A 15,797-nucleotide genomic window follows, 5' to 3' on the forward strand; every position below is an offset into this window, starting at 1 on the left:
AAAAAAAAAAAAAAAAAAAAAAAAAAAAGAGTGGTGTCCATCAAAGGCACTCTTGCAGGCCCTTGTTTTGAAAGATGGGCATCCTTACCACCTCCTCACAATATATCTTTTCCTTGTAGACCTTTGTCTGTAAAAACCCTTCTATCTACAAAGATAACAGCCAATTTCAAGACTACAACACAACAACCAGTAACAGTCTGCACATTGAACCAAAAAGCCTCACTATGGATCAAAACGGGGCTTTTTACTCCAGCATTAAGCTGTTTAATGCTCTCCCACCACACATCAAATGCCTTCACAAAAGATTGCCAGCATTCAAACAAACTCTCAAGGAGTACTTGATAGAGAAATCTTTTTATACAATTGATGAATATGTGAAAGAAAAAGTATATAATCACTATATTTGTAAGTGTTATAAACTTAGTATAATTTATTTTATTTTGAGTATTATCATAGGTGTATGACAGTTATTATTGGTATTCCTGTATTTTGTGAGGTAACGGGTGAGTTGTGGCGCCCTGAAAATATTCTAAGTTCAGAGTTGGCGGCCGCCACTGAGGCTGCTCGGCAAGCCGCGGCTCGTTAGCAACCGGGTGATGCTGCACAACGGCTGGACCACGTGGTCCATCGGCACATGGTTGGGAATTCCACAGTGACGCTGTGTCGATGAAGGAGACATGCAGGGGATGCCAAAGATGGCAGACTTTGTGAAACCATAATGGCAGACATTTCACAGTTCGTATAGAAATTAATAGTAGCCAGATGAATCATGATAACTTAAAAAGAAACGTGTACATTACCATTATCTGCATGACAATTCTGATGGGGTAATCAGATTTTCAATATCTTTTTTATAACAAAGTTTAGTATCTGACTATAAATTATACAAGTAACACTCAGCAACGAATTTTCAAAATCCAAACGGTTCAACCAAATTTGTCGATTGACATGGCTTTAGAAAGCTATTAGTGTAAACCTAAATTGGTATAAATTACAGGCATGTAACTTGAATAGTACATGAGTTATTGGAGGTTAAAGTGGCCAATTACTATCAATCACCCAGGCCATAAGTACCCCACAATTACATGAAAAAACGGTAGCAGCATGCTTATAAACATATTTATTCGTCTATGTCTTTGTTTATATCCGATATATACTATTCATGAAGAAACTGGTCAAATATTTACTGTTTTTTAGAAATCGCAAAGACATAAGACTATTGGCCCACCTTTTGTTTCTATTCCTTTGATATATGTTTATTTGTTTATGTACTTAATAATGTGTGTTAGAGCGTGTTTATGGTCCCACCATAGGAATATTTATTTACTTTCAAGTTATTTAAAAGTAAATCCAGTATTTCAAATGTGTTTCATTATGTTTCTGAGTGTGCATTGGCTTGGAGACAGGGTGGGAGCACTCTAGCCAATCACAATGATCATTTCCAAAAAGGACATGTGGAGAGATGTATGGAGGTCGGAGAGGAGCATCGTTTCCAGGGAGGACACGAGGCAGTTTGAACAGTGTGGTGCGAGAGACTGTACAGGAGAGGCCACAGGGGAGCGGTGGACAAGGAGGAGCGATGGGCGGTTGCTGGCAGGAATTGGAGAGTGGAGCATATTTCATAGTGCCGACTTGTGAGATTTCTGTGGCTTCTGCAGTGAAGACGCAGTATGCGTTTAGAGGTGAATATCTTGCGAGATATGGTGTTGTTCATAATCTATTGTTTCCCTGTTATTCAACTTATATTTTACTTAATTGCTGGACCATCGACACCAACAAGTGTTTTGTAGTAATAAACGGCATTCTTATAGGTACATCTACTATCGTACTCATCATTTAAAGTTATTAAGATTAGCACCTGCAGATTTCATTTAATTGCAATCTTTTGTTTATAAATGTCTATTCATTCAAAATTCACAATTATCGAGTGATAGCAACCTTTGACCATTCGATTCATGTGTGTATTCATATTGTTTACAGTAGACTCCGCAGTATTTGGCCTGAATTGTGACAACTACGTATCCCAGCCCGTAGACAATGAAACCAGTCTAAACTTTTAATATTTCAACTCTGAGTCTGATGGTACGTAGTTGAGGGTCACACCACATTCATTTTTTGTTTATGAAAGCCCGCAATTTTCTTTGGATATTTAGTTTATCTTCACTTCTGTGTATATTACACATCCTTAACATGTGAAAGAAAAATGTTCTATTAACTGAACGTGCAGTTGTTTAGCTGATATCATATTTATATTTTATCTTCTATTTATGTAAGATATATTTCAACTGTGAATAATCCGACACATTCCATATCATAAATATATTACTCATCCTTAACATGTGAAACACAAGTTTTCTGTTAATTGATTGTGCTGTTGTTTAGTCGATTTTTATTTACAATGTATCTTTTTATTGTATTTATACAAGTTATATTTGAACTATGTACAATTTGACACATTCCATATCCTTGCGATTCACTCGCTACCAGGATCTACAGAACATGAAATGAAATAAAATAAATAAAAACAGCGAAAGCAGTAGGCTCTTCAGTGACGGAATTTTTGAAATTTTTCTTTTTAAAATTCAGTCTTGATCACACCACGTATGTTACAAGAACATAGGTGACCAGTTTCGGTCATATCACATGACCATCATCAGACCCATGGCATCCTTCGAACTGGACCAGTTGACAGCACAGCAGCTGGCAAGAGTGCTCCACCTACCAACTTCGAAGGATGCCATGGGTCTGATGATGGTCATGTGATATGACCGCAAACGGTCACCTATGTTCTTGTAAATACACTCCTGGAAATGGAAAAAAGAACACATTGACACCGGTGTGTCAGACCCACCATACTTGCTCCGGACACTGCGAGAGGGCTGTACAAGCAATGATCACACGCATGGCACAGCGGACACACCAGGAACCGCGGTGTTGGCCGTCGAATGGCGCTAGCTGCGCAGCATTTGTGCACCGCCGCCGTCAGTGTCAGCCAGTTTGCCGTGGCATACGGAGCTCCATCGCAGTCTTTAACACTGGTAGCATGCCGCGACAGCGTGGACGTGAACCGTATGTGCAGTTGACGGACTTTGAGCGAGGGCGTATAGTGGGCATGTGGGAGGCCGGGTGGACGTACCGCCGAATTGCTCAACACGTGGGGCGTGAGGTCTCCACAGTACATCGATGTTGTCGCCAGTGGTCGGCGGAAGGTGCACGTGCCCGTCGACCTGGGACCGGACCGCAGCGACGCACAGATGCACGCCAAGACCGTAGGATCCTACGCAGTGCCGTAGGGGACCGCACCGCCACTTCCCAGCAAATTAGGGACACTGTTGCTCCTGGGGTAACGGCGAGGACTATTCGCAAACGTCTCCATGAAGCTGCGCTACGGTCCCGCACACCGTTAGGCCGTCTTCCGCTCACGCCCCAACATCGTGCAGCCCGCCTCCAGTGGTGTCGCGACAGGCGTGAATGGAGGGACGAATGGAGACGTGTCGTCTTCAGCGATGAGAGTCGCTTCTGCCTTGGTGCCAATGATGGTCGTATGCGTGTTTGGCGCCGTGCAGGTGAGCGCCACAATCAGGACTGCATACGACCGAGGCACACAGGGCCAACACCCGGCATCATGGTGTGGGGAGCGATCTCCTACACTGGCCGTACACCACTGGTGATCGTCGAGGGGACACTGAATAGTGCACGGTACATCCAAACCGTCATCGAACCCATCGTTCTACCATTCCTAGACCGGCAAGGGAACTTGCTGTTCCAACAGGACAATGCACGTCCGCATGTATCCCGTGCCACCCAACGTGCTCTAGAAGGTGTAAGTCAACTACCCTGGCCAGCCAGATCTCCGGATCTGTCCCCCATTGAGCATGTTTGGGACTGGATGAAGCGTCGTCTCACGCGGTCTGCACGTCCAGCACGAACGCTGGTCCAACTGAGGCGCCAGGTGGAAATGGCATGGCAAGCCATTCCACAGGACTACATCCAGCATCTCTACGATCGTCTCCATGGGAGAATAGCAGCCTGCATTGCTGCGAAAGGTGGATATACACTGTACTAGTGCCGACATTGTGCATGCTCTGTTGCCTGTGTCTATGTGCCTGTGGTTCTGTCAGTGTGATCATGTGATGTATCTGACCCCAGGAATGTGTCAATAAAGTTTCCCCTTCCTGGGACAATGAATTCACGGTGTTCTTATTTCAATTTCCAGGAGTGTATGTGGTGTGATCAAGACTGAATTTTAAAAAGAAAAATTTTAAAATTTTTGGTCACTGTTCCAAAAATGTTTATTAGAATTTGAAATAATGCTTTGTGACTGTCACAAAAATTTTATGCACAGTGAAAATTCCTCTTTTCGAAATACTTCCCCTTTCAAAGGGAGTGGTGTGTTGACTTATGGAATAAATGATGGACAATGTGGAAGTTTAGTTGAAAGACAGGAATGAAGACCTTTTGTTTTTGACTGAAAGCATGGTGTAACACGTTGCTCATTTTTCTATGTTTTTAAGAGTTCTCACACTGAATTCAACACGGTGGAGAACTTAATCTGGTCCCAATGCATGACACAATTACAGTTAATGAAATATTTCCTTGCTTAGAAACGTAATTTACAAGTACGACATTTGCTAGGAAAAACTTCTGTTGATCATTAACAGATGGAGCTTCGGCAATCACTGGTCATCAGTCTGATGTCATTTCTTTGGCGAGGAAAACAGATGAAACACATTGGTACACTGCAGGAAATACTAGCAACACACTGCATTCTATATCAAAATAATCTCTAGCAAAATATATTGTTGTAAATCACAAATAATACAGGATGTCCCAAGAGGACTGCTCAGTATTCATGGATATGACAAGAATGACCATTTGAAGCAAAAAAATCTCATACCCATGGGCTCTAAAATTCACACCTTAAGATTTCAGCAGAAGAAACGTGTTTCACGGTAGCAAAGATGAACACGTGCTCATAGCTCTTACGGTATGCATTTTAGAGTCCATGTTTACTAGCCTTTTTTGCCTTTCTAGTAACTGTTCCTGTCATATCCCTGAATGCTGACTATTTCTCTTGGAACACCCTGTGACTCAGATTGCATGGTTTGATGCTCTGGCCTTTTAAATACTTCCTGGAAGAAAGTGACTGTGAATATTTCTCTGAAGTAAGCTGTTGAGTAGAGATGTTATTTTCCAATGTATTTTCAACAAGGATGAAGACATAGCTCTATTCATGGACATAAAATGAAAATCAGTAAAGGAGTTTTATGACTCTCAGTTGGTATTAGCTCTTACTGAACTGCCCAAGCAAGTGCAACAGTAATTTTCTCCTGAAACCAAAAAAATTACTTGGATAGTTAGTTCATGTTTCTCTACAAGTTTGTGTTGAAGACAAAGCAACTTTCAGGATATTTGGGTGTGCACTTTTAAATGTTAGTCTAATTGTAAGTGGAATGAATACTGTAAAGGGGCCACGGATCAAGCATTTCAATGGACTTGTTACTGCGCTAGCTGCTCCAAAAGAAAACTTTAGCAATGGAGCCATGGCCTTAATCAGTTTTAACTTGATTTTAATATATTTGCAATTACTTCTGCAATGGACATTGTAAAGGCATCTTCTGAAATACTGCAACAACTCACTGACCATCATTGCAATCAGAGGAGACGGAGAAGTTTCACACTGCAGAAAATTTGGATATCTTCTATGAGAATGCGCTTCATGCTCAGTTCCTATGGTTGTTTAAAATGCAGCACAAGTCTGCAGTATGTTCAGTATGAAATAAGTGTATGTGAAAGCTTTTTTTTTTCTTTTCTTTTCTTTTCCCAGTAATGAAATTAATGAAATCAAAACTTAGGAGTAGTCACACTTATGTTCACCTGACTGGGGCACCCCATCTGGTGTTCAGTACTTCCAGTCCAAACAACGAGAAGTTCACAAAAAAATAATATTAATTTTAAAAACTTGATTCAAGTAAAAAAGTGTTTCTTTCTTTTTCACATGTAGTAGGCCTGCTCTGAACTTCACACTTCTGTGTAAGATTAAGTGAAACGTGTGTGTTCTTTTCTTATTATTTCATGCATGTATTTTATATGTGATCATGTCATTAAAAATGTGTCTGAACATTTCACAACTTAGTACACTAATTCTGTAGGTCAAAATAGATGTGTGTTTCCCACCTGTGATGTGCAGCACAGATGGAGTCACTGGGAAGGTTCTGCTCTAACACAGACAGGCTGAGAAAATGCCATGCTCTCCCTGGCACTGACCTTTCCAGTGAAGTGGGCAGCTCTCATGCCTATCGCTGCCCTAGAGGTTGTCACTAGAATTAATCTTTCAGTTTGTGTCTCATGTTATGTAACTTCCTAACAGAATAACAATGTGTGACTACCTGAGACACAAATCCAGAACCTTGCCTTCCGAGTGAAATGCCCTTGTGCATTACCCACAAAAGTCAAGGTTCTGGTTTCGAGTTCTCGTCTAGTGCACTGGGAAATTAGTTCTCTTGATGAAATATGGAAATTAGTGGCATATATAATCCGTGATAACCTTAAGTTTTGTACAGCATAAGATTTGATGTGATTTTTTGCCCCACAAATTACTGACAAAAACTTCATTTTCAATCTGTTTGTATTTATGCAACAACAGCCCCAACGTCGTACAATGAGGCATTAGTGGTCAATACCACAATTTGATCTACGTCAATTAATACCTAACAATATTATGAAAAGGGAAGTTGCTACTCACCATATAGTGGAGACTCAGCATCTCTGCTATAAGGTGAGTAGCAACTTTTCTTTTCATAATATTGTTAAATTTCATTTTTCAGCTTTTGAAAAACACACTGTTAAAAGTTTTTTCGATTTAAATTTCATATTTTTCTTTCTGAAATGTCTCAGCAATCTGAATATTTGATTATGTTTATCACTGAACTCCAAGTATAATTGTACTTTTCAAATAAATGATTCCAATATTCTGGCATTTTTTAAATGAGGAAAGTTTTCTGATAGTTCTCACACTGATATCTTGTTTTCCAATTTATGCTTTTACAATAAATGAGGCCAATATTCCAATATTTTACAAAAGAGGAAAGTTTTTTTGATAGCTCTCGGATTGATATTTGGTTTATCCAATTTGCATCAATGATACAGTCTACACATTATACTACATTTGAAAAATTATGCACTTTTATTGCAAAAACTAGTCCACATTTTCTTATTTTTCTCTGGATTTGTGGCTCTGATTAGTGCATTACTCATATCATTAGAGCATCCAAGTATGGCATGTGTAATCTGTTTCAGAAATAGCTGATAAATAGCAGGAGCACTGGTAATGGTAAATGGAAGTTACCGAGATTTGAATTATTGACAACGATTAGGTTTCCTAATTCTTTGGACAACATTCAATAAAATGACTTTTGACAAATTTGTCAGTCACAAGCCTCTGAAACATATGTACAGGTCTTGAAACCAACCTCTCAGAAACACGATAAATAAGCATGGATCTATCTGCCTTTGGTACAGTGATGACTGGAGAAGCACACTAATTTTTACATGCATCTGTATGCCTTGTTCAGTAAACCTGCCAGTTTCCAATTTGACTTTATTCATGAGTGCAGTTGGCCAAAAAAAAACTGTTGTGGCCCTGTGCAAGTAGAAAAGTTCTTTGAATAGCACTGTTTTTTTCTCCTCTGTCAAAATATACACATTTTCAAGTAGTCAATCTTTAGGTCAATTCTGTTTGTCCAACATTTTTCCAGTCAATGGATTCAATCACTGAAGTGATTCTGAAAAGTTTGCAAAAATCTCATCTAAAGTTTTCCATAACCTCCGCATTGGATTGAAAAGAATTTACACTGAAAAATTTGTTTATATGTGGCAACAAATTACAACAGAGGTTGCCAAGCTCATTGAATAGAGTGGATGCTCCAGCAGTTTATACATCAAACCCTCAAGAATTCTTTCTTACATTTGCCATTGGTCAGCATTCAACAAATTTATCTTGCAAAATGTAATGTATCCCTTCCTTTGATATGCCAATAACATTAGTTATTTCATCCTTTAAACTGTTGATCGTCACATGCTATATTGTGAATTTTAAATATATTTTCATCTATGGTTGCACCTTTGAGTTGTCTTTCACATGGAGTACCTTGCAGATTAGTACAACTATATTTGAATTCAGCCATTCCTTTTATTTTTTTTTATTTTTATTTATTTTTTTTTAACTGTTGCAAGTGAGGCATCATACTCATTATAGACCTCCATGCATGGTACTCAGTTTATTCATTTATACGACTATTTTAAAAACCTTTACAAACAATTTAGTTACGCAGATAAAACTGACATGCAACTTACTTTATTTGCATAGCACAATCCAATATAAATACAACGAACTTTCATTGCTATCAATGCCATCACATACCAAGTTGAGAAATTTTCTCATTGCCTTCATAATGCTTCACATTTTCATAAGTTTCTTTGATAGTTTTATGTAAATTTGTGTTGCTCACCAAATCTGACAATGCTGATTTCTTTTTGCCAGTGTTCAATTTGAATGATTCCAGATAAGGTAATTGTCTTTCTGGCATTCACAATCAGCAGTGGAAATTCCTGTGCCCTTCCTTCAAATTTGGCCACTTTCATACATTTTCTTTTCATGTCGATTTAGGTACCATTGAATACTTTCAGTAGCAAATTATGATCATGTAATTTTGGTGAGTCTGGCTATTCATAAGAGTTTTAACTGATCAGCAAGCAGGTTGATGCATCTTCCCTATTGATCACTTCATTGCTTCTTTGTTCCAGTGAAACCTGATTTTGGATAGACTAGATCTTTTACTCATCCTCACAATGAAATGTGTTCTTTTAGCGTATAGTGGTTATTTGCCCTGACTTCTTATTAATGTGGACAAAACATGTTCAAAATTGTATTCAGATTGGCTAAATTTACTCCACACTTCAGGCATTGTGTCTTACTTTTGTTGCACACCAGCCTTTTGAGGAATTGCTTGGAATGTTGACAGCTCGATTTGAAATGGCTTGTAACTTGAATTATATCAGATGACACTGTTTTATGATGTGTTGCATCTGATCGTGAACTATGGAAATTTTTAAAATATCATTTAATAAAGTATTATTATACAGTGACTGATGGAATGACAATAGAAGGCAAGAGACTTAAAGGCTGATAGACAGAGACATGGAGTATCGGGGTGAAGTAATGAGTGAAGAAGAGAGGAGAGGACTGAGACAGAATGGTGAGGGAAACATTATGAGAGGACAGGTAAAGCTGGAGAGGCTTATGTTCCAAATAGATCCAGCCAGTGGCAGGAAACTAAAAGACAATGATGACGAGTGCATACAGTACTGAAAAGCAAAATTTTGCACTGTCATATGATGTCTTGAATTTCCCAGCTGCAACATTGGTCTTTCTGACCAAACATGTGAGAGCAAAGCTGGTCCTAAGTGTACACCATCTTCTCACACTATTTATCACCTATTGCTCATACATTGTTCTACATATTCTTAGACTTGATAATTGACCATCTCTGTTATGAACAAAAAAAAAGTCAAGTTCAGAAAACACACATACACACATTTATTTTACACGGCACAAAGCATGAATGAAAAGAGGTCCATCTGATATTTCACTACATCAACATAAAAAAGTTAAGATTATTTTACCTACGTCAGTGAAATCTTAATACAATTTCCTTATCAACTTATCTACTCAACCAGTGGATTTCAGTTTAACATTATTTAATTATCGAATTACCTCATTTTATCACCTCACCTCACATAACATGTCCAGACCAATATTGTCTATGAAACAATGTTTTTACTATGTGTGATGATCACAAACATATAAACAGATATTCCCATATCATGGAATCACACTACAGTACATATACTTTATCACCGTCATTTCCAAAACTATTAAACTGTTTAATACAGATCTCTTTACAGCTGTCTCATTCATTAATTTTTCCAATTCCTGTGTCTTGCTCGCATTTTTCCTTTTTCCATTTAGTGTGTGCCACCCACTTTCACCTCAGTATTTCCCTACAGAGTTAATCACTTAAGTACTGTTGTTTGTTAGTGGGTTTGATGTGGATGGTCGTGTGTAGATCAATATCAAAGAAAGTGGCATGGGAGATCCCGAATAGGACCATGTGAAATTTAATTGGTAGAAGATATTTAAAGATTCTAGGGATTTTAACAGGTCAGCCTCACCTTGAGTCCATACTGCAAAGATGTCATCAATGTGTCTAAATCAAACCAGGGGCTGAAGGCTTATGGATCCAGGAAAGCCTCCTCCAAGTGACCCATGAAAAGGTTGGCACAGGAAGGAGCCATCCTAGTTCCTGTGGTCGTACCCCTCATCTGTTTGAATGCCTGCTCCTCAAACGTGAAGTTGACTAAGGTGAGCGAGAGCAATGTCATAGGTTTCGAATCAGATTGGCATTGACTAAGAAAATGTTCAGACTCAGACAGGCCATGTATGTGAGGGATGTTGGTATAGAGGGAGGTGGCACCAATGGCGACAAGCAAGGTGTGTGGTGGGAGTGAGACTTGCATGGATTTCAGATGTTCTAGGAAATGGTTGGTATATTTAATACAGGAGGGAAGTTTTTGTACTATGGGTTGCAGGTGTTGATGTCATCCTCACTGAAGGCCAGCTGCACACTTCTTTTCATGTCAAACCTACTAACAAACAACAGTACTTACATTTTGACAATTGCCATCCTTTCCATGTCGAATGTTCCCTCCCATACAGCCTTGGCATTCGAGGTGAACTTATTTGTTTGGCTGCAGGCTCTTTACAGCAATACACCACCACTCTCACTTCAGCCTTCACTGGACATAATTATCCGAACAGCCTAGTTCACAAGCAGATTTCCCAGGCCATTAAATCCAATCCTGATACTGCTGATCCCTTCAAAAAACAACTTCAGAGCACACCACTTGTCACCCAGTATAATCCTGGTCTTGAATGTATTAATCAGTTACCTTAATAAGGCCATGACTTCCTAAATTTATGCCCTGAAATGAGAACAATTGTGCCTGAGATTTTGCCCACCATACCTAGAATAGCTTCCAATCCCTGCAATATCCTTGTGAGACCCTATGCTCCTCCTGCACCCATCTCACTACCTTACGGCTCTTACCACTGTGACTGTCCCCACTGCAAGACTTGCCCTATGCACCCTCTTACCACCACCTATTCCAGCTCTGTTACTGGCAAAACATATACTATCAAAGCGGGAGCCACATGTGAGATGACACGTCATATACCAGCTGTTATGTAAACACTGTTCAGCCTTTTACATCAGCATGACTAAGAACGAGTTATCAGTCGGGATTACTGTGAATTAATGGGTGTAGCGAGTACAGAGGCAATGTCCTGTTGCAGAGCATGCTATGCAACATGACAGTCGTGACCTCAGTGCTTGTTTCACCATGCATGCCATTTGGATTCTTCCCCAGACACCTGTTTCCCAGAACTCCACAGGTAGTAACTGAAACTACAACATGTCTTTGGTTCTCTCCACCCACCCAGCCTTAATTTATGTTAATTCCTTCCGTTTCAACATTTCTTCACAGTACCTGCTCCTTTCTTCACTCATTTTCTGACCTGCCTATTATTTGCCATCCCCCTTCCACCTCTGTTACAGGCAATGCACTTAGCTTTTCACTTTTTATTAACTCATGCATGATGTTTTAGTAGTAATCTCTGTCTTGCATAATACCCTGTCTTCCTCCTTTAAGCTTTGGATTTTCAAATCTCCTCTGGTGCAGTCCCCAAAAACCAGTCTTTTCTTCTCATCCCATCTGGTAAGCCCCCCTGTCCTGGGGTTCTGGGTGACTTTCCTGAACTGCACTCATTTCCCTAAACCTCTCCAGTCTTTTTTCTTCACCCCTCTTCCTTCCTCTTCATCTCTTCTGCCAGAAGGAGCAGCTGGCTCCGAAAGCATGTGAAAGTTAAAACCTTTTGTGCATATGTTTCCACACCACCACTTGGTGTGTAGATTTTTTTCATCTATCCATTTACATTATACTGTCAATAATTGATTATTTTTGTTACAATTATGTAAAACAGAATTTTGCATAAAAGTAATGGTTCTGATTAAGTCTGGGCAAAGAAAATGATCAATCTGACCAAGAAAGTTTTGCATCACCTGTATATCTACAAACTTGTGTGGGGCAGCAGTTTTCAAGGGGAGAAGAAACTGAAAGAAAAAGCCTTATGAAACTACATTAAATAACTTTACTTTGAAATAAAAGCAAAACAATAACTGTCACAAGAAAGTATTTTTCAAAATTCACATTTTTGAAATTATTATCTAACTCCACCCCACAGATTGTGACTTGCTTGAATCCCCTTTTGCACAATGTTCAGAAGGGGGTCAAGATGTAGCTGCTGAAGTCTGTCCCACTACTCACCTCCAGTGTAAGAGGGGTATCCTCAATTGCAACAAGTGATGTGTGACATACATACATTTTACTGGCCCACAATATGACCAACCTATGTTCTCCTGAACACTTCATTCAGAATGTGTGCCTGTGTCATGCATTGGTACCTGGTGGCCTCCCCATGCTTCTTAGGATGATCATCATGTGTCCGACAAATCTTACACTTCTCAGTGAAGAGAACCGTACACTACTGATCTGAATTTCATTTCAGGTGTTCTTTTGACCACCTTCTTTGCCCACTCAATTGCTGGCAAGGCTGTATTACTGTTATCAACATTAACAGATGCCTAGGGGCCAAACTGATTGTGTGGACACAGTTGCATACTGTCTGGATCAACAAAGCCTCCCAGTTGTGCCAAAAATGCAAGTTTGCATTTCAGTTCTATTCTCCTCATGGAACATTCAAGCGATAATGTGTAGGTGCCATTTATCTGTTGGTGGTGTTCACTGCAGGTGACCATTAAAAGGCAGACCTTAAATTTTTGTGGTTTTACAATAGCAACCTTATGTCCGAATAGTATCATTGTAGAGTATACACACTGAGTGGCAACTTCCCATGCTGAGAATACTTCTTACCACAAAATTACAATGCAAGCCTGATCCAAACTTGAAATGACCCTTTGAGGTGTGGTGACAGACTGAAGAGTGTAAATAAGTGACACTGACCCATTCACAATTCGAGCACAGCACATACTACTGAACTGCACTAAGAAAGCAGAATTACTTTTACCTCCATTACACAGGTGGCTGTATTCACAAATCCTGTGGTTAAGAGAGTAATGAGAGACAGGTCTGATCGAAAAAAATTAGTCACAATGTTGGTGCAAAAGTGTTTTTCCGTAGATTATGTGAAAAGCAAAAACCATGACATTTGAAATGTGAATTAATATTTGCAATATTCCACTATTTTCAGTATTGTCCTCACATCTGTGAGTCCGCCTCCGAAGCTGAGCAGTCAGCATGCCTGACTGCCGTGTGGAGGATTCAGGTTCAATTCCTCAGTTGGAGGGCTGATACGGGGTGTCATCAGCCTCATGAGGTCAACAGAGGAGATACTCGACTGATCAGTAGCGGTTCCAAAGTCAAGAAACCCAACAACAGTGAGCTGACCAAATACCCCCTACATATGCATTCAATAATGCCAATGCAAGAGGATGACAAGAGTGGTCGGTTGGGTCTGACTGGCCCGTCTGGGGCCAGAACGCAGAACTGTAGCTTACCTTACCTTAGTTCAGTGAACTCATTTACTGCTTGTGCCTGCTTTTATTTTTGACTCTGATATGGGGGAGGGGGTGAAGAGGTTGAGTTCAGAAAACACCTGCACAAACATACATTTATTTTACACAATACAAAGTATGTATAAAAATACCCAAATGTGTTTTGTTGATTCTTAAAGAGATCAATCTGAGATTTCACCACATCAATATAAAGAAAAAGTTAGATTACCTTAACTCTGTCAGCAAGATCTTCGCGCAGCTCTGTTTCCACTACTGATGATGAAGGCAAAGGTAAACGGCCTGCTGCAACATTGCGCTGCATACGTTCAAGTCGCTCATTTGCGTCACGAAGTTCAGCTCGTAGTTTTTTGTTCTCTCTCTCCAAGGCAAGTTTCTCAGTCTCCAGGCTTTCGCTTCTTCTCCATTCAGCAGAATTTTCTGCCTGCATGCGTTCGAGCTGCATAAAATTTTATTTTTCTTTAAAGTAATAATCCCAGTGCAAATGACATTGCACTACACTTATATTAGTTAATCATTTGAGAAAAGCACGATGGTAAACCATTCATAAAAGGGAAAGAAACTGTAATCATCACACTTTCGAAATGGGGGATAGTGGCGGGTAATGAAAATATCACATTGCTTTGATTCTTTTACAAAATAGTACATAAAATCAAAATGTTTTCACAATGTGGATCCAAATGTTTCTCACCTCAATGAATTATTGAATTGGGGGTAAAACAGAACCTGTTGCAGGAGAAAAAGATATATCTACACTCAAACAATCTAATGATATAGATTTTTCCATTATGAGAAACAGCTGTATAACACAAGTTTTACTAAAAGTCTAAGATCCAATTTTCTTGTTACTTTCTATCAAAACTACATACACAGATGCTCCTGGAAACATCAATAATCGGAAGTAGAGGTACAAATTTAATATAAAAAATACTTACAAAGTGAGCATATTTCTTTATGTTCCCAGCAGTCTTCATGAGGACCATTACTATTGAGTGAAGCTCCTGCGAAGAGCCTCAAGAGCTTATATGTTACATAGCAGTGACTGGAAAATATTCTGGATGTTCAGCTTGGTTAGGACATTCACCTATTTCAGTGTGTGTATACATCTATTTGCAAATAAAAGCCACTTTTTCCACTACAGGCACAACGAGGTGCCTTACCAGTCCTAAGCACTTTCTTACACCAATACTACTACACAAGAAATCAGTCATTTCAGTAAACACATGAATAATGTTTAAGCTAATGAATCTGTACAAATAGCTACAATGTTTCACAACTGTAAGTACAAGATCTTGACTGATTGCCATACTTGCCAGTTGCCAATACCGAGCTTCCCGAGCGAGTTCTGCAGTTAAGACCATGCCCTCGAAAATTGCTAGTTTTTGATTTAATAAGTGACATGTTGTTTCATCATGATCAGTTTACAGTGTTTTCACAAATAAACACTTCATAATGGCATCCACAGATGTGTTTCAAGTAACACAGCTACCCCTATTGTCACTTAGAATTACAGGGTGTAAAACTACACTTTCCAGAGAATTCGATGGAGCTGCTACAACTTCTGCAAGGGAAACCAAACACACGAGCTTCATGGCTAAACAAGCAGAGCAAATCCTATGTGACAACTCAATAAGATAACTCAATGATGGATTGCCTTAATCACTGCAAATATCAGATGGAAAAGCAGGCCAGTCGTACTGTATGTTTCTTATATGATCTTCTACAGACTCACTAGCTAGACTCAGACACTTCAGGAAGTTTAGTAAAGTGAGGGGATCTACCAACTACGACTTTAACTTGGTTTTTCTGCTTATAGTGATCGGTCATCTGAGCCATTTTGGCTATTCGTGCACACTCCCTGGCCCAATCTAAACCTCCATATGTCACTGTACATTTCCTTATATGGTAGTCTTACATATGTCTCACTTTAAGCTAGCAACATTGCTTGATTCCCACTCATATGTTAGTATCATAATCAGAGATGGTGTGCACAAAGATAAAAATGGTCTTGATTCCTTGTAATACTGTCATTCTCCATTAGTAAGAATGAAATACTGTTGTGAGCTTGAAAGGAGACATACATGAGAT

The 15,797-nt window shown here is 39.4% G+C and overlaps 1 protein-coding gene across 3 annotated transcripts in view; it reads right to left on the minus strand.

Annotated features, from left to right (window-relative positions):
* The window catches only part of LOC126188162 (coiled-coil domain-containing protein 102A), a 133,525-nt gene that overhangs the window by 46,811 nt on the left and 70,917 nt on the right, over window positions 1-15,797 (minus strand). For all 3 annotated transcript variants that reach the window (XR_007537826.1, XR_007537825.1, XM_049929676.1), the window contains exon 6: window positions 13,921-14,148. Coding sequence is in view for 1 of the 3 variants with exons in the window: in XM_049929676.1 (XP_049785633.1) it covers window positions 13,921-14,148 (228 nt within the window). In the remaining 2 variants the exon portion in view is untranslated. The remainder of the gene's footprint in view (window positions 1-13,920; window positions 14,149-15,797) is intronic.

This window comes from Schistocerca cancellata, chromosome 5, assembly GCF_023864275.1.
Source record: "Schistocerca cancellata isolate TAMUIC-IGC-003103 chromosome 5, iqSchCanc2.1, whole genome shotgun sequence".
NCBI lineage: Eukaryota > Metazoa > Arthropoda > Insecta > Orthoptera > Acrididae > Schistocerca > Schistocerca cancellata.